At 39.6% G+C, this 22,285-nt stretch overlaps 1 protein-coding gene and 3 non-coding genes across 4 annotated transcripts in view; 2 read left to right on the forward strand and 2 right to left on the reverse strand.

Annotated features, from left to right (window-relative positions):
* Positions 1–11,835, forward strand: part of depdc5 (DEP domain containing 5, GATOR1 subcomplex subunit) — a 34,961-nt gene extending 23,126 nt beyond the window's left edge. The window contains 10 exon segments of the mRNA XM_042497240.1: positions 1,470–1,588; positions 2,660–2,740; positions 3,938–4,070; positions 5,465–5,564; positions 5,793–6,032; positions 8,456–8,625; positions 10,309–10,480; positions 10,566–10,626; positions 11,182–11,264; positions 11,347–11,835. Coding sequence (XP_042353174.1) covers positions 1,470–1,588; positions 2,660–2,740; positions 3,938–4,070; positions 5,465–5,564; positions 5,793–6,032; positions 8,456–8,625; positions 10,309–10,480; positions 10,566–10,626; positions 11,182–11,264; positions 11,347–11,645 — 1,458 coding nt within the window. The 3' untranslated portion in view covers positions 11,646–11,835.
* Positions 11,836–16,987: 5,152 nt separating this feature from the next.
* On the reverse strand, positions 16,988–17,059 carry trnag-ucc. Its single transcript has one exon. It is a non-coding gene; the product is annotated as a tRNA-Gly (tRNA).
* A 211-nt stretch (positions 17,060–17,270) lies between these two features.
* trnav-aac lies at positions 17,271–17,343 on the forward strand. The gene has a single exon. It is a non-coding gene; the product is annotated as a tRNA-Val (tRNA).
* A 402-nt stretch (positions 17,344–17,745) lies between these two features.
* Positions 17,746–17,818, reverse strand: trnak-cuu. Its single transcript has one exon. It is a non-coding gene; the product is annotated as a tRNA-Lys (tRNA).
* Between the last annotated feature and the right edge of the window lie 4,467 nt (positions 17,819–22,285).

Genomic DNA, 22,285 nt, shown 5'->3' on the forward strand with positions numbered 1-22,285 from the left:
CTCAGAGCTGATTGGTGCGATTTCTTTCAAAAACCTGGGGGGAAAAAAGGCAATAAGCAACTTGATAAGAAATGTTCCACAAGAAGTTAGATTTAATTTTTAGATTAGATTTTAGATTTTGTCTTTTTTTGAAAAGATAGGAAAAATGTCTAAGGACAAAAAGAAAACAGCTTGGTAAGAAATATATATTTGTAATTATCATAAATACATATTTTAAGTTATGTTACATAATTCTATATTTTAAGCACCAAGTCTTGTTTGCCATTTTGAATTTTATTTTTCCTTTATGTCCTTTCTTTTTTTTCTTTTTTTTGTGTAATTGTCTTCTGTAATTTTTTACTAGGTTACCGTAATTTTTGGTTCAGTTTTTCTTTTTTTGCTGATTGCCATTTTCCCATGTATTTGAAAGAAATCAAGGCAGTTCGCTCAGGTTTCAAAAGGTTATGGTAAGGAAAAAAAAATTGAAGTTAAGGGTAAAAATTAAATTTCTTTCAGAAAGAGCTCTTTGGGAGGAAGCTGAAAATCGATTGTTCAGCATGTAGAGCAAGGCCTGGATGTTGTTTGAATCACACAAGAATAGGTATAACCATTATATCTTGGAAATGATAAACAGCTGAATTAAACTAAAATAATATACAAAAATATTTAGTCAAAGATCGTTCCCCTCAGGGACACCATGAGATGTTTGATGTCGGGCATCTTAATAACCAGCAACGTCTCTGCTGCCATCAGTATACAGAGCTGCTGTATACTGATGGCAGCAAATACACTGTAAGCAGCTGAAATCCTGAAATCAGTGCTCTCCACTTCCAGAGAGAGTTCCATGTAGGTGTGATCCTGGTGTAACTAACACGTACTGCATCACAACTGGACCGAGATCAACTTTTTAGGCCCGCTCCTTTTTCTGTGCATGACATCAGCACTGAGTTTCGAAACAGAAAGAATCAAACATACTGTCTTCACTTTCCTCTGCTGTTGTCATTCCTCCAGGCTTTGAGATATCTGTATCTGAGGTTTCTGCCTCCACTATACAGTGGAAGTGAATCAGATTTTGTTTGTGGCGCTCACAGTGTCAACCTGGAGTGACATTACTTCTCTCTTGCTGCTTTCAGGTGCTTTTTACAAGTAGTTCAACCTAAAAATAACTTTAAATTGGGGGGGAAAGGGCATTTAGCAACTTGGTAGGAAATGCTCCACAAATTGGAAGAAATTAGCAGATTGAGAAAATTATTTTTTTAAAGCTAGAGGAAAACTGTATGTATAGCTTATTACCAGAAACAGAAATAGAATTCACCTCCACTGTACAGCAGCAGAACTCTGTCAGGTGTTTCAGCACTGGACAAACAAACATCTGCATCTCTGAATACTGGGAGATGTAAGTGAGAAAATGTGCTGTTTGGTAATCGGGGAAGCACATCCAACATATTAAATGCAACAGTGAATTGACTGAAGTTCTTTAAACTGTGCAGTTACCTGCTGAAGCCAACGAGGCTGCAGAGAAAGGAGTGCAGCCAGCAGTGACAGCTGGAGCAGCAGTGCAGCCTGCAGCAGAGACTGCAGCCAGCAGCAGTTGCACCGCAGACACCAGGTAATCTCTGACTCTGTGAGCTGCACAGATGCAAAAACACTTGTAGAGGGAAAGGGAACGCCTTCACCCTCACTCCATCACACACACGCTAATTGAAGACAACCTTTCCATCCTACCTGAATCTTTGTCAGGTCAAAATGTTCTAAAATTAGAATCAGAATCAGAAACACTATTGATCCTCGGGGGGAAATTGTGATTTGTTACAGTCGCTCAGATGCCAGCATAAAGCAAGTAGTATATAAAGTATATAAAAATATAAAATAGAAATATAGTAATGGTAAACAATTAGCACTGGTAGGTGCAGGTCATTTTTGTGTATCTTTTGCTTTTTACTTTTGTTTTGCTGTGGGGTTTTTTTTGTTTTGTTTTTTTGCTTTTTTTTCAAGTAATATTTTTGTAACTTTTTACTAATTTCTTGCTTTTGTTTGGCTATGTGCTGTTAAGTTGCTCATTGCCTTCTCACCATGTTTTTGAAAAAAAAAAAAAAAAATCAAACCATGTTGCTCAGGTTTTAAATGGTTAAACTAAGGTTAAGGGAGAACAGAAGTAATCTCCAATACATACAAAAAACATACCTAAAAAAACAGATCAAATTCCAAAGAAGAAAAAAAGGTCACACTCCAATAAAAGAATCAAATCCCAATGAGGGAAGACACACACCTGTTATAATAACAAATAAACCTGCTACATTAATAAACACATTTTCAGTTATACTTGTGTGTTGTCAGAGTCCAGAAAGCCAAAAACAATCAGAGCCCTCACAATAAAACAATTATCATTTATTTTAGGGAAATTGTTCAATCTCATATTCGTGCTTTAAACCTCAGAGTGTAAGAGACATCTGCTCTTTGTGACACACGGTCTATAGATAAGTACCCCACCAACACCACAACACCATTTCACTATTTCAAAAACATCTGAATTATCTCTTTAAATGTTTCACTCCATTAAATGCTCCAGTAATTACACTTTAACTGAGAATTAGTGAGAACTGCTGTCAACGTGATGATAAATGAAAATCTGCTTAAAGAATAACCTGAGCTTCGGCACTGATCAGTGATGTGTTGACAGCGGGCAGTGTGCAGCGGGAGCCCTTTCTCTGTCCTCCTCCTCAACGCTCCTGGAGATCCTGGATGCCATCAAACATCCCACGTAAGACTTGTTGTGTGTTTTTTGGCAGAGGTGGGGGACTTGAGTCACATGACTTGACTCCAGTCAGACTTGGGTCGCACATTTGAAGGCTTAAGACTTGCTTGACTAACACTGAGAGAAGACTCGACATAACTTTGACTTGGTATTTATGACTTGAGATTTGATGTGGACTTGAGACAGATGACTCTAAAGGACTTGATTTTTTTAAATGAAATTTTTGCACTTTCATGGATCAATGCTGGCGGCAGCCGAGGCTGGAGGCATTATGTTTTTGTGTTGTTCATAAGCATGTATTCTTGTGAATGCAACATCTCAAGAACACTTTGAAGGTATTGCTTCAAAGTTTGCACAAACGTCCACTTGGACTCAACGATGAGCTGATTCGATTTTGGTGGTCAAAGGTTAAGGTCAAGGAGACTTGAGACTTGTTTGTAACTTGCACATGTGTGACTACCACCTTGATATGGATCTTGATATGTTAAAACTCACTCTTTTTTGTCATGGAGAGTTACAGCGCACTTTTCATTCTTAATTTTTTGATCATTTTGGCTGTGTTCATGCATATGGCATATATTTTGGCAAGATTGTGTATTTTTGTTTAATCTTGGAATTTCCAGCTCTGCTCTTACAATAAGTCTAAAATACATTGTGTAAACTAAATCTAACTAAAACACAATCAATGTTGCTGCTAATCATTGACATATTCCAGACTGTGATCAGCTAAACAAAATTTACTTAGCATGTAGTATATTCATTTTTGTGTTGTTTTTTTCCATTCAAAAACATAGTGGCATCATGACAAAAACCTGGCTTTTAAAGGGATAAAATAAATGATTATATGATATTCATGATTAGGGCTGATGTTTAAAAATTATCTCAGTGAAAGAAGAAAATAATATTAATGTATTATATTTTTTAAAGGTTGATTTTGAAAAGCGTATTTTGTGAGCAGAGTGATACGAGTATGTGTGATTAAAGCAGGCCCTAAGGGTTAACGAAAACTAGTTTCATCAGAATTTTCCATGTGGCTACGATAACCAGTGTGCAGATATGTAACCAATGTTTTTTCTTTTTTTTTTTTTTTTAATTTGCAAAGATGTTAATATATTAAGCATGTGCTTTTAGTTTTCCTTGTTATCTCATCTGAATCAAATGAAAACAGGTTCTTGGGTTTTACTGGGTTCTGTGTTATTATAGGACAGGTGTGCAGCTGCTCCCTGAGCAGAAAGGCCTGCCGCTCAACTGCTTTATCAGCGCAGAGGTCGTTCATTGGCTGGTCAACAACGTGGAGGGTGTGGCCACGCAGGGGATGGCTGTGGATATCATGCAGGTAAACGTTGTGTGTCTCAAATTTTGCTTTGCATTGGTGGAAAAGAAAAGATGTAAGGGAGACATAATTGCCATTTAAATCCATTATATTGGAGAGAAGGCAGACATCTCTACGTCTGATATCTCTAAGCTAATGTCGCAACAAACCCCAAAATCTATGATTTACATTTACATATATGCACACACACATACAGCAAAGGCAATGATATACACTTTACAGGCAGACAGACAAATGGAAACACACTCACACACACATAGACACACCTCTGGACTTGTTCACACTACTGGTTTCTTTGTTCATTTCTTTCTTTTTCAAAAAATGTGTTGTTTGTCGAAATATTTTTTTTCTTTTCACTGACTGTCCTTTTGTTAGTTTGTATTATTACTACTACCACAAATATTATTATTGACTCAAATACTTTTTTGTCCAAACTTTCTTCACACAGCTGCTCCACTACAATAATCATTTACATCTTTTCCACACTCGTAAGAGGGAAAGTACTGTAAAACTTCAAATAAAAAACTAGTCCCAATAAGACGTCCAGTCCCTTTTATAAGCCCAATGTGTTTGCACATATTTACAAATACCTCGGCCTGGTTACCACGCAGTTCATTTTTATAGAGGCTCTTTTGATGTATAAAACCGGGTTGTTGGCTACCTGCTGGAGATAATGTTAGTTAGCTGCTTATAATACAAATATAAATGTTTAAACTTTTGGCATTCAGTTAATTTTACTGAAACCATGAGCACCAAAGAAGACCATATTACTGGCATAGTAAACAAGAGAAACGTAAAAAAAAAAAAAAAAAAAAAAAAGATTAGTAGATGTAGAGGACTATTTTTTTAAGCGAAGGAAAAATGTCCAGTGAACTATATTCATAATTATATATTTAAAATTATATTATGGAATTGTTTTGGGGTTTTTTTTTGTTGCATTTTTATGCATTTTCAGGTCATTTCTCAATTTGTAAATAAATATGTTTTTTTTGTTTTACCTTTTCTTTTTTTTCATTTATTTATTTAGTTTTAGTTTTTTGGGCAGATTTCTTTCTAACTTCTGAATCATTTCATCTTTTGATGCTCATTACCTTCTTCCCATGTTTTTTTTTTTTAAATAATAATTTGCCTAGTTTTCCAAGGGTGAATTTTTTTTTTTTAATTGTATTTCCATCTTTGCTGAGCAAACAGTTTTGTGTGATAGGAATTAAAAGCCCATCCCATATTGCTGCCTGTCCCAAATATAAGCCTGTTGACTTCAATGATAAAAGCAAATAGTAACTCGGGCCAGTCATTGACGTTTTACAGTATATATTCATTTTTGGGGTTGAAGTGTCCCTCTAAGAAGAGACCGCTGTATCTGCTCAGCAGTGCTCTGTTTCTGTCTGTTTGTCTAGAAAATGCTCGATGAAGGTGTGGTGGCCCACGCCTCTGGAGACGCCATGCGCACCTTCGTCTACGGGTTCTACTTCTACAGGATAGTCGGAGAGAAGGACGGTGAATAGATTTAAAATGCACTCTCAGGCTTCTTTTTTGTCTCTCTCTCTCTCTCTATCTATCTATCTATTTATATATATATATATATATATATATATATATACAGTTTTGCACATGGTTGTACTTGTATATATTTATAATTCATGTCAGGTAATTAGAAAAATATATTTCTCATGTAGATGTTTCCAGTGGGTGTTGTCATGATATTCTTCGTCCTGTCCTCTGCAGGCCCGACCTCCCAGCTTCCCTCCACAGCAGCCGGCGGCTGGTCTCCCGCAGCTCTGGAGGACTTTGCTCTGTTCCAGAGGAAGTGGTTTGAGGTGGCCTTTGTGCTAGAGGAGCGGCGACCCTGCGACCTCCCAGCATTCCTCCTGCCCTGGCTGCCCAGCCGGCCCGCCTCCTACGCAAGTAGGCACAGCTCCTTCAGCCGCAGCTTTGGGGGACGCAGCCAGGCTGCCGCACTGCTAGGTACACCCAGCCCGGTCTTCAGGCCCAGCCTGCACTGCAGAGGAGCCACAGTCTCCTCCTCATCCGGTCTGATGCACATCACACACAAGTCCACTTCAGAGAGCTTCCAGTGTTCACATGTCACACGGGGCACAGAGAGGGCTGCGGTCTCAGGACTCCTTGTCAGGTGGTGTCAAAGAAACCAAAAATACAAACAGAATTCCCAATTGGCTTTTCTGCTGCTGATGATTATTCATGCAGACATTACAGCAGTGCAGCAAACCTGCACAATATCCACCCCTCACATGACCCAGGAAGACACTGAGCACCCTCCACTGAGCCTGTAAGCTTCCATTCAACATTCATCCACATCCAGCTAATGCTCTTTGTTTTTAGTTGGAAATTTTAACCAGTTAAAATGATAAATTCCTATTTGAAAGGCTTTTTAGACTAAATGCTGTTTCCAATTTTATTTTTATCATTAGCTGTTCATGTTAGCCTTAAATACATGGATTAGATGAAATAAAGTCTACATGGCTGACAAAATTAGTTAAGACAAATAATGCCGGCTTTACACTAAACATGACTCTTCAAACCATTTCATTAGGCTGGTTTCCATTGACCCTCAAACTGTGCAAATTGTAATTGCAATTATAAAATACTCCTAGAGGAAACACATCAATTCTGAAAAAACTCCCAGTTTTTATGTTCGCATGAGGTGGTATTTCAGGCCATTTAAAAAAGCCATATTTTACAAAACTGCAATGGAAACACTTTTTTTGGCTTTTCTAGGTCACATGATGCTATGACTATGTGCTTGTCAGTAGGAACTGGCTCCCTCATGATGCAGCAGGAGCTACAAGAGCTGTTATTGCATCATGTAACTCTTCAAAAGTTGAATTTGAATCCACAATTCCTCTGTGAAATCGTGGACTATCACCTCCCAGAAATCTCTCATACATGGACACTCCCACGTATAATGGGCTCGCCTTTCCATTATCGCTCCCATAACGTGCCTACATGGCCTTGGATTGGAAATAATTACGGCTAGTGTGGTGGCTACAATAGAAATAAAGCTGCTAATGTTTTGAACATCTATCACCATGCTTCTTGGAATGTTGTTGCCAGAGAAGTCGCAGAACATCACTAAGTGGAAACACAGTCATCTTACAATTTGACATTTGTACCTTCGACATTTCAAAACTATTGTTTTGCGCAAATCTGTACTGGAAACTGCATATTGTCACAGACAAATTTCGTCAGATTTTTTCGACAAATTTGGTCATAAAACTCAGTCAGTGTTTCTTAAACCTGAGACTTTATTTTTTCCAGTTGTCAATACATCCATCTGTTTGGCACATTCTCATGAACACTATATATCAAGAAAGCCTTGAGGGAATTTCTTCAAATTAAGCACAAACATCCTCTTGGACTTAAGGATGAACTGATTAGAATTTGGTGGTCAAAGGTCACTGTGACCTCACAAAACATGTTTTTGGCCATTACTCAAAAATTCATATGTTACATAGTTCAAATAATGTCATCAGTTTCCAACTCACAAAGCAGGATTCTGACCATCACCTCAGAACTGCCCCCATGTAACATGTCATGACATCACATCTGTCCTCCATCATCATGTCCCTGCTGTCCGACAGACATGCTGGCCTCAGCTCTCCTGACAGTGGACTGTATGTAGATCTGCATCTGTCTTCTCCAGTGTGTAGTGCATGACCAGTGTGTCCTCTAGCTGTAGTTTGATCCGTCCACAGCAGCTCCGCCTCTGTGCGAAGTTCCTACATCACTGATCAAATTTTCTCATCCCCACCATCCAATCAGTGCACGCTGTGTGGTTATTGTGATCCCGGAGCAGCAGTAGGTGGTGTGGTGTTTTCAGTGCATGCTGTGGTGTTAGTGGCTGTGGGTCAGTAGTGCTGTGGTGTGTATTGTCCTCACCTGTCGCTCTGCTCCTGGCTTTTTGATATACGGCACTATCACAGCGCATTGTGACAGTGCCTACTCGACTCTTGCTTCATGCGACCATTAAAAGCTCCATTTGATCTCCGCAGATTTCAAAATGCTTCCATCTTTACAGCAACAACTTTGCAAGATTAATGCTTTCCCAGTTTGCACTCTGACAGCTTAGACTGGTTTCCTGGAATAGTCTTAATGTGATGCTGAAATCATTCATTTGACACAGACTACATTCTAATCTTATTTGTAGTTCTAGCTGCTCTTATTTACCAGGAAACCTCTCTTTGAGCTGTAATAACGCCACATTAATGCTGTTTTAACGTCATGTGGGACTGGAGGAAGTTCAGTCTCACTTTGCACTCACCACCTGCTCTCACTCCTCCCTCCGCTTGCCCATCATGCCATCCATCTCTCCTTCTTTTGCTTCCTTCGCCTCCCATCTTCCTGTCTCTCCACCACTGTATGCCCCCCAGCTGCCACAGTCCCGGAGCAGAAGACGGTCACTCTGGACGTGGACGTCAACAACCGCAGCGACCGAACCGAGTGGTGCAGCTGTTACTACCATGGCAACTTCTCCCTCAACTCTGCCTTTGAGATCAAGCTGCACTGGATGGCCGTCACTGCTGCAGTGCTCTTTGAGATGGTAACTAGATACATTTTTTTTTGCATGTGTGTGCTTAATTGTCAACGGGAGCTATTGGCATCCATAATTTCTTGAATAGTGCAGCAGCATTCAGATTCTTCCCAAAGTTTTTTCAAAAGATGAAAGGATAAAACACTACCCTGGATTTTGATCTGCTGGTCTGATTAACTTCTCAGGCTTTAAAATAGCACTTCACTGATTTAGTGTTGCAATGCTATAACCTAAATGGACACATCATTGACTCAGATGGTATCCCTTGACTTTAAACAAGTGCAAACTTGTCACCTGTTGGCAAAAATTGCACTCTTAAATACAAAATAGGTCATTTCTGTAGAAAATGACATAATGGAGCTCAGTTACTTGTGTTATAGTTAAACAGAACAGTGGTTAAAATAGCCTGATTATGTTGCCCAAGAAATGGACAGGCAGCTCACTGAAAACAATATAAGTTGAACTAAAGTCACCTTGTGACAATTTTTCTTTTAGACGCAATGGCTGTGAAATCTGTTTATTAACGTCATATCGAAGTCCTGTTTTTTCTAATTGACCAAACAGCAGCTATAACAGCTGTAAAGAGCAAAAACAACACAATTTTTTACCAGCTCCAATGTCCTTTAAGAAAGTTTTGGACGCAACTGATTTTAGTGCTCAGGTGATGTCCCTCTTACATTACTGTTGTGATTACATTAATTCAAGGGTGGGTTTTTTAGTGTACCCTCATGCTGAAATTGACGGAAAATCCAAATTCTAAAGCTGATATTTAAGACATTTTTACATATTTATAGACATTTTTTGGGGACCTGTCATGATGACACCATGTTTTTAGATTACAAAAAACACCAAAAATTAATTATTTTCAGTATATTACATGCAAAGCATTTTTGATTATCACAGCCTGGGATATGTCAATGATTAGCGATTGTGACAGTGCACCTAGTGGAAATAGCGTGTATTTTCTCCGTATGCCAAATAAGGTAAAAGTAACATAATCAGGTGGAAAATAGTAAAAATGACAAATTCCAAGGCCAAAGCCCAGAATGACACCCAGAAATAATACAGTGCATGTTTTTATGCATCGATGGCTGTGGGATCAAAAATGTCAGTTTGAATGGGTTTCTTTGGTATGTTTTTTGCATTTAACAGTATGAATGTAACAATTTACTTTCCACAGTGTATTTTAGACTTATTGTAGGAGTTGAGCTGGAGATTCCAAGAATAAATAAAAATAAACAATCTTACCAAAATTTTTGCCATATGCATGAACACAGCCAAAATGATCAAAAAATAAAGAATGAAAAGCATGTAAAATGTGCAAAACAGCAGCAAAAAAACCCCAAGATTGTCTCATTTTACCTTCCTAGTTGTCCCATTTTATTTCTAGTATTATTATTATTATTATTAATGAGTTGTGCATCAATATTTTATCAATTTATGGTGTGCTCTCTGAAGGGTTGTTTTTACCAAAATGTTAATAGATGGGATTTGCAAGTTTGTAGTTAGTTAATGGCTGAATAGTTAAGCGATTTGATGCTCTGAGCTGTGTGTGTTTGTCTCTAACTTGTGCTGCTGCAGACGCTGACAATGACTATATCCGCTCGGACACAGGTTGAGATTACCTCAGCTTGTCCATGCCAAAAAAAAGGACACCTCACTGACAATTTTTAACCAGTAACTTTCTGTCAGGTTCAAGGGTGGCACAGGAAGGCAGCGTCCTGTGGCTTCCTGTTGGTCCCTGTGCTGGAGGTTCCTTTTGCGCTGACGTCTTACCTGTACGGAGATCCTTTGAGAGCCCAGCTCTTCATCCCTTTGAACATCCAGTGTCTGCTGAAGAACGGCAGCGACAACCTGTTTGAAGGTACAGAAGCAGGCTGACTGACAGGCCGCTGTGATCCAGTTAACGCCGTGTGTCTCACATCTGTCCACCTTCATTCCTCCAACAGGCTTCGAACCAGAGACGTACTGGGACAGGATGCAGCTCTTCCAGGAGGCCATCCTCTACAGGTTGTTCTTAACATTTTATCATAAACAGGGTTCCCCAGAGTCTTGGAAATCTTGGAAAAGTCGAGGAATTTCACATTCACATTTTTAGGCCTATAAGTCATGGAATAAGTAAAAAAAACATTGAAAGTTTTAGAAATGTCATTGCATTGTCAACCCTTTGAAAGCAGATCAAATTTGCTTGATTTCTTTTAAAAATGGGAATAAGGCAACTTATAAGAAGTTACCCCCAAATTTACAACAAATTAGTAAAAAAGAACAAGAAAATTACTTGAAAATAAGTTTTAAAAAAGCTAGAAATGAGGTGGAATCCGGCAGAGCTTTAAGTTTACCTTACCATATGACAATACTGGGTCCCAGATGGAGAAGAATGTGTCTTTAGAGCCTCTAAGTGAGTATTTTATCTCCTCTAACTGGATGAATTGCATGAGGTCACTCAACCACAAAGACACTGGATTTTTTTGATTTCCAGTGTTATAATATTTGTCTGTGTGCAAGCAGTGTTGTAAAAGGTCCTCATCAATTTTTTTTCTGTAAATATTGTGCTCTGTCTACCAGATTCGGCTTTGTGCACGACAAGTTTTCTGCTTCTGCATTTAATTTCCCCTCCGAGAACAAGCCCCAGTACATCCACGTAACAGGTACGTCTCACTGCCACACAAAAACACACAAGCTTCTGTCTCTCTGAAGGCGAAAAGCTTCACTCTGCTCCTGTCCTGTCAGGCACCGTGTTCCTGCAGCTGCCGTACTCCAAGAGGAAGTACTCAAGCGGGCAGCAGCGCAGGCGCAGGAACTCCACCACCTCAAACAGCCAGGGGCCGTTCGGTGGCGAGGAGCGCGTCGGGTACTACTGGGCCTACAACACCATGCTGACTAAGGCCTGGAGGACGGGCGTGCTGGGAGACGAGAGGCTTGCCGACCGCCTGCTCAGAGACTTCGCCGACTTCTGCGCCAACAAGGACAACAGACTGCTGAACCTGTGGGACAGCTGCCAGGAAAAGATGAACGCTAGCGCTCCCTGACAGCACGAGAAAACCACATGGACACCATGAACACTGTTTGAATCTTTATTTATCCAGCTCCACGTTGGACTCAGAGTCAGACACTGTGACTCCGACAGACCTGCTGCACCGACTGACCCAGAGGAGAGTCATCTCTTTGGATGTTTACAGTATTAAAATGCTTGATTTTCTCAAAGGATAAAATATCAAACTCATGCCTCAATGTTTCATTCTGTTCTTTGTTTGTTTACGCAGTATAAATTATAGTTGAATTTATTGGAAAGTATTTTTTCAACCAGTGAAGCTATTTTCTTGCGCTGCATTCAGGAGCATTTAAACTTCTGAAACCTGAAAAATTGCTTTGATTTCTTTCAAAAACACAGGAAAATGTCCTGCAAACTGCAAAAACACAGTAAATGATGACAAGGAAATAACCTGAAAATAAGCTAGGGGGGAAACTGTTTGATATGATCAAAAAGTTTGTAAGTTTTTACAACTTTTCTGTAAATTCTAAGATTAAACAAAAGCCACAATGTTGCCAAAATGTATGCCGCATGTGTGAACACAGCCAAAATTATCACAAAAAAGAACAAACCAGCATGGTTGTCAGATTTTACCTTCCTAGCTGTCCCATTTTACCTGAACATGTCATCAGAGTGACGTTCTCGACGCTTTTGGTCTACAATGTCTAAATTATTTTACTTATCATCATTGCCTTCATAGAAATATAACAGAAAACAATAAAAACGTATAAAAGTGGCACTTAAGGTAGCATTTAGAGCGTTGGATGGTTTTCCTGGGAATCTACCAAAAAGTCAGAAATTACCCGACGTCGCCTGAGAGCATGAAATAAACACATCACCGGTGACAGTGGGTAACTTAAAAAAATCTGTTACAGGAGGCAGGTAAATTCACACCTGACTGTAAGGACAGTACGTGATTAAAAATCAGTACTTTGTTGTTACAAAACATATTTAGCAATTTGCAATAATGTTGCACCGGTGTAATAATATCACACCGCCCATGTACGCACCTCGGAGCATGTCGCATGTTTCGCTGCCGTGAGGCATGATGGGAGCGCGCGAGTGAGGTGCACAGTAAGCTAACGCGATGCACGCGTGGAGAAAATCAGCGAAACTCACTCCGTTCAAAGTGGGTCTGGACGGTTTAATTTAGTAGAATTTTGCAGTTAGGAATGTTAAGAATAATTTCCGCTCGTTTGTTTGAGTTCGGGACGTCTGCTGAATTTGGAACTTGGGCTGAAGAGAACAGGTAATGTTACCTCACTTTAGGCTAGCAAGCTAATGGTCGCGAGCCATGTCGAGGAGCCCTGTAAGAGGTTAATCTAGTGCACTAGAGGAGCCTAGCAGTTAACGTAACTGCGGCATTCAAGCTGAACGACGGTGTGTAACATTTTCCATAATGCAGCACTTTGATGCAAAAATGTTACCTAAGTATAAATACTTGAGGAGGAGGAGGGATAGGAATTATTTTGACTTTCTTGAGGAAAAAACATTTATATACAGACTCGCACAACCAGGTGAATGATTAATTTTGACTGTGGTTGGAATTTGTAATAGTTCAGGACAACGATATTAACACTGAGACAAGCTAAGCGTGAAAGAGGGAGAGAGGGAGGGGATGACATGACGCAAAGGGCCGCAGGCTGGAGTCGAATCCGCGGTCGCTGCAGCGAGGACACACCCTCAGGGGAGCGCCAGCTCTATGCAGTGCTTGAATTTGTCTGGTGTGACACTATGTTATTACTGACTAGAATGAGTCAGGTTTGTGTGTGTGCTTGTGTATATATATATATATATATTTTCCTCTTAGCACCAGCTTGTATGTCACACACATAAGCATCGCTCTGCGCACAAAATGCGCCTTTCAAAATCAAGCTTCAAAAACGTTAAAATTGATTTTTCTATTTTCATTGACTTTTTTTTAACTAACATGAGTCCTAATCATAAATATCAAATATTTACTGATTTAAAAGCCTTTCAGAAAAGATGCAGAAAAGGACGCAGTAGAAATGGTGGCATGAACACCAGGAAATGCCCATCAAAGCCACGAAAAGGCAGTTTTTGCAACGACTCGCGGATGTTGAGAAGGGTCAGGCGATCATGCACTTGCAGCAGTGACACGCTCCATGTAACAAGTAGTAGGTACAGGAAAAACAACAACACACCCAGGAGAGGGAGACGTCAAGCCAAACACAGGGGCGCCATCTTTCCCACTTTTTAAGGCACTTTTAATAAGTGCACAGTCCATTAATGCATTTGCTAATAAAAGGCATTAATTGTGTTATTGATTATAAATGGTGGGTAACACTGTCTTAAACAGGACACTAACATTAATGTGTTTTTTTTCTCTCTGAAGTAAGCATATTTTGGCTGAACCCAGACAGGAATGACAGTTCAAGAGTACTCCAACCAGAAGCAAGCATCTAAAGCGTGAGTAATCCCTCTGAGGTTTATCTTTGCTATGTATGTTCCAATGTGGTCTCAGAGCGGTGTCTGAATTTAACTGTTTGACTCACTGGCCCAGGATGCTGGTAGAAGGAAAAACTCCACTGGTCAAGCATATAATTTTACCATCCAAAATAATATTTAGCCTTTTTTGGTTTTAAATATACATTTTTATCAACCATGTTATCCATGTTATCAACTTTTTTCTCCTCCTCAGTCATAAAGAAATTATCAGAAAACATAACATAACCTAAATTGCTGATGCAGATTGGTCATCAGGTTGGGCAGACTCCCTCCTTAGGCTCTGGGTGTTGCCCACCTTTGGTATCAGCCATCAACCAGGACGAAATTAAGGACTGGGTTTTTGTGCTGTAGTTTTGTTCACTCAACTTGCTCTGGGGGCGGCATTCCTGCTCCTCTGATGCTGCAGCTCTGCTGTCTGTGTTATGTGCTTTCTCCATTGATAGTTGACTTTGTTGCCAGCTTTCTACCACAGCCCCACCCCCAAACCTCTGTCGCTCTCTCGCTTTCTCTCTCTCTCTCACACACACACACACACACACACCCATATTTATAGATTTTGCCATATCTCTGTTTTTTGGCTACATTGCCACATTGTGCTGTATATCCAGTTTGTTCTGTTTTGCTGTCTCTAATTTATCGCTCTACAGATCTTTCTGTCATTAGCTCTGTTGGTTGCTCAGTATGTTGTTCAGTCGGTTGCTGAGTTGATCGGTAAAAACAAATTTCACAATCCTTTGATGGTCACAGTTTTTGCACTAGGGGGCTGAAATTTGGGAAGGTAATGAACTGGCTTTTACAGGGAGGCATTATTATACTAGTGACAAGTAATTGTGAGGTTCTGTGTGTGTGTATGCATGCTGTCAAGTGCATTGTTGCAATTGCACAGGCACTTTGTTTGTAATACTGTTATACTGTCACTAGGGCTTGGGCGTAATGTATTACGTGAATACGTCGATTCACATAACGTTCGTCGACGCAAATACAAAGATGTTTGTTTTACCTCAACTTCCTTGCTTCCCTTTCAAAACAAAAACTATCTGACTGTGTCTCTGTGGACAGAATGCCATCAGTTGCTGATACAATGCATTTTATTTTGAAACATCTTTAGGATGGGGTTGTTTGCTGTGCAAGAGCTTGCACAACTTCATAAATAAGTGAAATATGTGCTTATAAATATGAAAATACAGCACTCATATCAGCAGGCAGCTGTATGCCTGAAGGCCCAGTTAAGGCTGGTCCATTTTGATGCAGAAAGAATGTACTGGTTATAATTATTTATGGTAGAGAAAAGTTATACTGTTATTCAAATTGCACTAATTTTACTGTAAGATGTTTTGTTGGGCTGTTAGATTTGAGGTTTGTTACTGTAGCAAAGAGTAACTGTTTTGTTACTCCTCCTAAAAGTGACTTGAATTTTACATTATTTATCTATTTTGCTGTGGATTGTTAAATGTAGATTGCACTACATTCCTTTTACTTGAGTGGAACAAGCTCTTGCATTAATTTTATTTTGGAGAGACTTCATATCAGACTGTAAAACACAGATCACCAGTTAAGACTGGGCTATTTTTGTTGGGGAATAATGCCCTGCAGTGTAAGACAAGTTTAAAATTGTATTTTGGTAAATTGTTGTTATATTTAATCAAGTAATAAAAACTAATAGTTAGATCAGTTAAAAAAAAATAATCGCTAGATTAATTGATTGATCGAAAAAATAATCAATAGATTAATCGATAAAAAAAAATAATCGTTAGGTGCAGCCCAAACTGTCACCTGTGTTACTGGTTGTGGTACTGTGAGTGTATGTGTTATTACTACTACTGTGACTGTTACTATTTTTTATTACTATGGTCACTATACAAGTGTTACTGGTACTGTTATTGCTAGACTGTTTTTGTCAATAGTAACATTAGTGCTACAATTACCAGTAATGACATTGTAATTGCTCCTGCTATTACTGCTACTGTTAATACTGCTATTACTACTACTACTCTGAATTTACAGATGCAGATGTAGCAATATACAGTATTTTGTGCCATTAGTGATGTAGCACGTGCATGGCTGGCAGGCAGGGTCCTCATACTGGGTGAGGTATTCTGGCAGATTGACCAGGGTTATTGAATCACTCTCAGTCTGGCCCCTCCCTTGAGAAACCCTACCAGGAGCTACTTGCCCCTGACAACAGAGCTTCCAGGGTCAAAGGGACATGCAAACCCCTCCACCACATTAAGGTGCCGATTCTTGGAGGGAAGGAGTTCAAGTATCTCTGTGTTTTGTTCTCGAGTGAAGGCAAAAAAAGAATGTGAGATGGACAGGTGGTTTGGCGTGGCCTCAGCAGTGATGCAGGCGTTGAGTTGGGCTATCACGAAGAGGGAGCTGAGTTAGAAGGCAAAGCTCTCAATTTACCATTCCATCTATTTTCTGAGCCTTACCTATGGTCATGAGCTTTGGGTAGAGCCCGGAAGAATGAGATCGCAGATACCTGCAGCCGAAATGAGTTTCCTCTGGAGGGTGTCTGGGCTCAGCCTTACAGATAGGGTGAGGAGCTCAGACATCTGGAGTGAGCTCAGAGTAGAGCCGCTGCTCCTTTGCATCCAAATGGGCCAGCTGAGGTTGCTTCCTCTGAGAAGTTTTCTCGGCATGTCCGACTGATAGGAGAACCCGAGGCAGACCCAGAACATGCCGGAGGGATTATGAATCTCATCTGGCCTGGGAACACCTTGGGGGTCCCAAGGAGGAGTACCTCACTCAGCCTGATGCCCTGTGACCTGGTCTGGGATAAGACAGATGAATGGAAATATATTGAATTATATAAAAAGAGGTAGTAGATCTGTTGATTGAATTAAAATCAATCTGAAAGTACGAAAAGCTTGCGTTGGCCGGGAATCGAACCCGGGTCAACTGCTTGGAAGGCAGCTATGCTAACCACTATACCACCAACGCATGCTATTGACACAGTACGCATTGTTTTATATTTTTGCTGCAGAGTGTCGCTGTCCATGTTTCAGGACACCACATAGCAATCAGAGCTGTGGGTGAGGCTCAGTTAGTGTCTGTTGAAAGTGTTGTGTAGTGCAGACAACTCTGTGATCAGTGCTGCTCAGCATACTGTTGTTAGTCTTTGTAAACTCCCATGGAGAGCATGCTTGTCAGAGTTTCCGTAGTGTAGTGGTTATCACGTTCGCCTAACACGCGAAAGGTCCCCGGTTCGAAACCGGGCGGAAACAGTTTATTATTGTATTAGAAACAGTGTTTTTGTGTCATGTATGTCTATGTACATGTATAAGTAATTTGTGTTTAGCTCCACGTTGCTGCTGTTTAAACCACCCCCACCCCCTCCTTGAACTTCTGTTGCTTAACTAGCTGACACACATGAGTGAGGGGCAAGGGGGAGGGGATGCTGTTGGTTGTGTAATGTCTGAGTTGGAGCGGGTGAGGGGTGTGAATGAGAGCTTATCTAACAAAGAGTACAACACATTTAGGTTGTTAGCCAGTCAGTGGTTCCTGCTCTTGCTGTGAAGTGAAGTAGATGAAAATAGCTCTAAATTGTGGCTTGTTAAAGCAATGCCAGTTCAGAGTGTAATTTCATAATCTCATGTTTAGTGCATGCCTGTAAAAGAAAATAGTGACGCCCAACGTGGGGCTCGAACCCACGACCCTGAGATTAAGAGTCTCATGCTCTACCGACTGAGCTAGCCGGGCTATAGTTGTCTTCAAAATATGCATGTATTTCTACGTGTCCCAGCAGTGTTTTTGTCATAATGTCATCCATCTGTGGGAGATCTATTTATCTACGCCACCTCACCCCCACCCCCACCCCCCATCTCCCCCCTGCAGGCCCTTCACCCCTGCCTGTCTCTCTGTATGTCTTTCTCTCTCTCTCTCTCTCCCGCTCTCTGTCCCTCTCTCTCTCTGTCTCTCTCACTCTCTCTCTCTGCCTCATCCCTGTAGTGTTATCAAACTACCAAAAGTAATGCCATTAGACTTATCACTCATCCAAATATGTGTGGAAATGGAAAACAATACTTCGGAGAGGTGTACTAACTTCCATAGAGTTTAAACCCTTTGAGCTCCTCATTAATTGATAAAAAATCTTTGCCTTTTATATTTCTTTGGGGCGATAAGAACAAAAATCCATGTTGTTGTTTTTTCTTTTCCATTTTATTTGTTTTTTATTATTATTATTATTATTTCATTTTATTTTAAATAGGCCTCTACCAAACGGTTAGCATGTTCCTTCATGGTATTTGTTATACAGAAAGAAACTGTAAAAACATAGAGGCCTGCACACCAGGGAGATCCCCTTAAAGGATTTTATTCTGTGAAAATGAGTGACGTTTCAAGCTGAAGAAACGTTCCTCCTACAGAAAGAAAAAAATAAATTACAAACTTTGTTCTGTTTTATTGCTTGCAATATGTTGATATAACAACATTTAGGCTACAAATTTGTGACTGTGAAAATAGTAGTTCTTACAGTGTTAGTATCATTTACACATATTTATCATTACAGCACAAATAGTAAAAAATGTCATACTGATATATATATTTTTTTCATCAAATATATGCTGGAGTAACATTATTTGTATGGTATTATTAATCTTTTTTTAATTTCAGAAAAGTGTAAATGTGTTACCTTGGCCTCACTGCCTTTAGCATAAGGACTTAGACCAAGGACGTGATATTTGTGTGTGTGTGTGTGTGTGTACATATACTGTATATATATATTAGTTTGAACTTGCATCCATGGATGACACTTTTTGTGGCGGTGTCAAATTGTCCTCTTTTGTATATTTGGGGGGATATTTCCCCCGTGGAAATTACGCACATGCACCACAGTGAAGATCATAGTATAAAAAATAGAATTAAGTGTTTATAAATGTTAACTGGTCATTGTTATTTTTAAAGATTAGGATTTTTTGAGCATTCTAAACATACTATATGTAAATAAAAATTGTACTTTTTTTTACTATTTAAAAATCTTGGAGGCAAAACATTAAAAAGGAAGAAAACTGAATATTTGCATAAAATTATGGCTAAAAACCAGAGAGATACAATTATTCACTCACACTGCCGTTTGGTGTCCATGCGTTTAAATTCAAAGTTTTTGAGACTAAGTGATAAAGAAAGTCAACATTTATCATATGTGTCCAATATTTTATTAGTACCTAAAACTACTTATTATGGTTGATGGCATTTTAAGAAAATATACATTGAGGTATTATGATGATTGATGCATTATTTTCTTCATCACTTATATGTTGCAGCTGGTAAAGATTGAAGTCATTTTAATTACTTTATAGGCTACTGCCTATAATATAACATTGTGATGGATTTTTTTTGTATCATTAAAATCTGCTCAGTAAGAAATTTTTCAAATCGCTGCAGTGCAGAAAAAAAGACAGAAAAACTTCTATAACATACAGTAAATTTATTTAAAACAGAGTCAAACTGACATTTTTTGAATCACTTGGTCAGAATATCCAAACTTGTATCTGCCAGACAAACATTTCCTGTTTGGAACGATGTTTATCTGAAGCAGTTGTTTCCTGTTTAGTGCTTTATGTCCCTTTAATACTCCTCTGCTTCACCTCTGAGAGTGAGCTCCAACATAACAACCTGCTCTTGTCCTCCGAGGCTCCTCCTGTCATTAGCTGAACATCCAAACTGACATTGTCAGGAGGTTTCTTTTTAACAGCCAAACTGCTGATTAATACACAAATGTTTACTTTTGGAATGTATTTAGGAACGCATGGAACATATTGGTCCCTTTTAAACTGGTGACCTTTCTGCCCCTTTAATATTCTTCTCTGTCCTCCTCTCCCTCACCATCAACGTAGTTGAGTGCGACCTCCTCATAATCCTTCTCTAGAGCTGCCATGTCCTCTCTGGCCTCAGAGAGGACATGGCAGCGTCCATCCTCACGTCCATCAGAGGATCTTGGTTTGACCTCGGGAAGCGCCTCTGCACACACTACAGTTTACTTTCGGAAGCATCATTAAAGTCATAGCATTTTAATTTTTTCTTTTAAGACTCAATACAGAAAGCGCACATACAGATAATATTACACTGGTATATTTGACATGTGGCTTTGGTTGTTGTGGCTGCTCATCATTGTGTTCCAGCAGTCCTGATTAACAAAATAACCATATGTCGGCCTTAAAATCCTCACTGTGTCAGCCAGATAGTAAATCCCTTTTCACTGATTAATTAAATTACTGTCATATATATTTGCATAAAGGCTTCAGCTCCTGGTCAGAATTCCAAACAAACATCAATATGGTGCACCATTTGGTCCCAGATACAGCTGCCTGTCTCCCCTCAGTTCAACATGCTGCCAGAGGCTCTTTTATCCCAACTGGATCTGTGTTACTAACATTAGACAGCTTCAACCTGTCTAACTCTGTGTTGCATGGCCTGCCCGTGTTTTAGAGCACACAAATATATTGTTAACCTGTAACCGCATCTTTTAGTAAGGTCTATGTTACGACTCTTGAATTTGATCTCTGCTTCTGTCTCATGCTGTTTCTTGTTTCTATTGCTGCTCTGCATGTCAGCATGTTATACTTAGTGTGTGTCGTGCTAAAATGCTATATGTTGTTGCTGTGCTATTGTTTTATACTGTCGTTCTGTTGTTTCTTGATGCTTCACATGGCTTGTGTTTCGTCATGGGAGTCCCTGTTTGTTTGTTGTAGCTGCTGCTGTCTGTATGGCGTCCTGTTACCATTGCGAAGTGAAGTTCATAATTTGACAGGTTTCAAAACATCTTGCCAAGGGAAAAGAACCTAAAGTTGAAAAACATAAACAGCACTGGACAAGTTAAGATTTTGAGATAATTTTAAAAAAAAAAAATGTATTTAAACAGACCAAGAATACCACTGATATTTATCTACCTCCCCTAAAACTATGATTGTCATATTTAGAAATTATTATGCAGTTTAAATTAACCCCCTGAAACCTGAACAGATTGTCTTAAATGCTTTCAAAAACACAAGAAGGCAATGAGCAAATAAGATAAGATGAAATAAAAAAGAAAGATGTTCAAGAAAATTACTCAAAAGTCACCAAAAAGGAAGAAAAGCACACAAACAAAAAAAGATGCAGGTTTAAAACTGTATGAAGGCATCTGAATGCAGAACAAGAAAAGTGATGATTCAAGTGTCAAAGCGTCAAATAAAGTCTTGCTTTTTGGAATAGTATTGTGAAAATAATAAAGTGACCTTTTAGAATTTTTTAAAAATGAATTTAACAATAACAACAACAATAATTATTATAATATATACATTTTTAAAAACGTATTATGTGCACATGTATGGATTCATGGATGTGCACATGCGTCACATTTGTCTTAGTATGTTGTTTGTCTCCCTCATGATCACAAGAGGGAGACAAACAAGAGCTGACAGAAACAGTCATCTACTGAAAAGCTTCTGCAGAGGCAGCCAACAAACTCACGAACCAATGAAATCTATCTGTCTATCTATCTATGCCAGTCCCCCGGCCCCCCTCTCCCCCCCGCGGGTCCTTCACCCCTGCCTGTCTCTCTGTATCTCTGTCTATCTCTGTCTCTATATCTCTGTCTCTGTCTATCTCTCTCTCTCTCTGTGTCTCTCTCTCTCTCTGTCTCTCTCTCTGTGTCTCTCTCTCTCTCTGTCTCTCTCTCTGTGTCTCTCTCTCTCTCTGTCTCTCTCTCTGTGTCTCTCTCTCTCTCTCTGTCTCTCTCTCTCTGTCTCTCTCTCTCTCTCTCTGTGTGTCTCTCTATCTCTGTCTCTCTCTCTCTCTCTCTGTCTCTCTCTCTCTGTGTGTCTCTGTCTCTCTCTCTCTCTCTCTCTCTCTCTGTCTCTCTCTCTCTGTCTCTCTCTCTCTGTCTCTCTCTCTCTGTCTCTCTCTCTCTCTGTGTGTGTCTCTCTGTCTCTGTCTCTCTCTGTCTAAACTCTAGTGACATGAGCATTGTTGTTGAACACAGATGGTCTATTGTTCTGGGTCAGTGTGGTCTGAACAGATCTGTGCCCTGACAACTTGGACCCCGTCCACAAAAAAAACAACGACACAAAACCATATTGCCTACAAAACAACAACAACAACAACACATGTACAGAGAGGCACTTAAACAACACACTGCAGATTTATGATGTTTTTTGTTTATTACGTGACATTGTTTTTGGCTGTAGT

This window comes from Plectropomus leopardus, chromosome 12, assembly GCF_008729295.1.
Source record: "Plectropomus leopardus isolate mb chromosome 12, YSFRI_Pleo_2.0, whole genome shotgun sequence".
Taxonomy (NCBI): Eukaryota; Metazoa; Chordata; class Actinopteri; order Perciformes; family Serranidae; genus Plectropomus; species Plectropomus leopardus.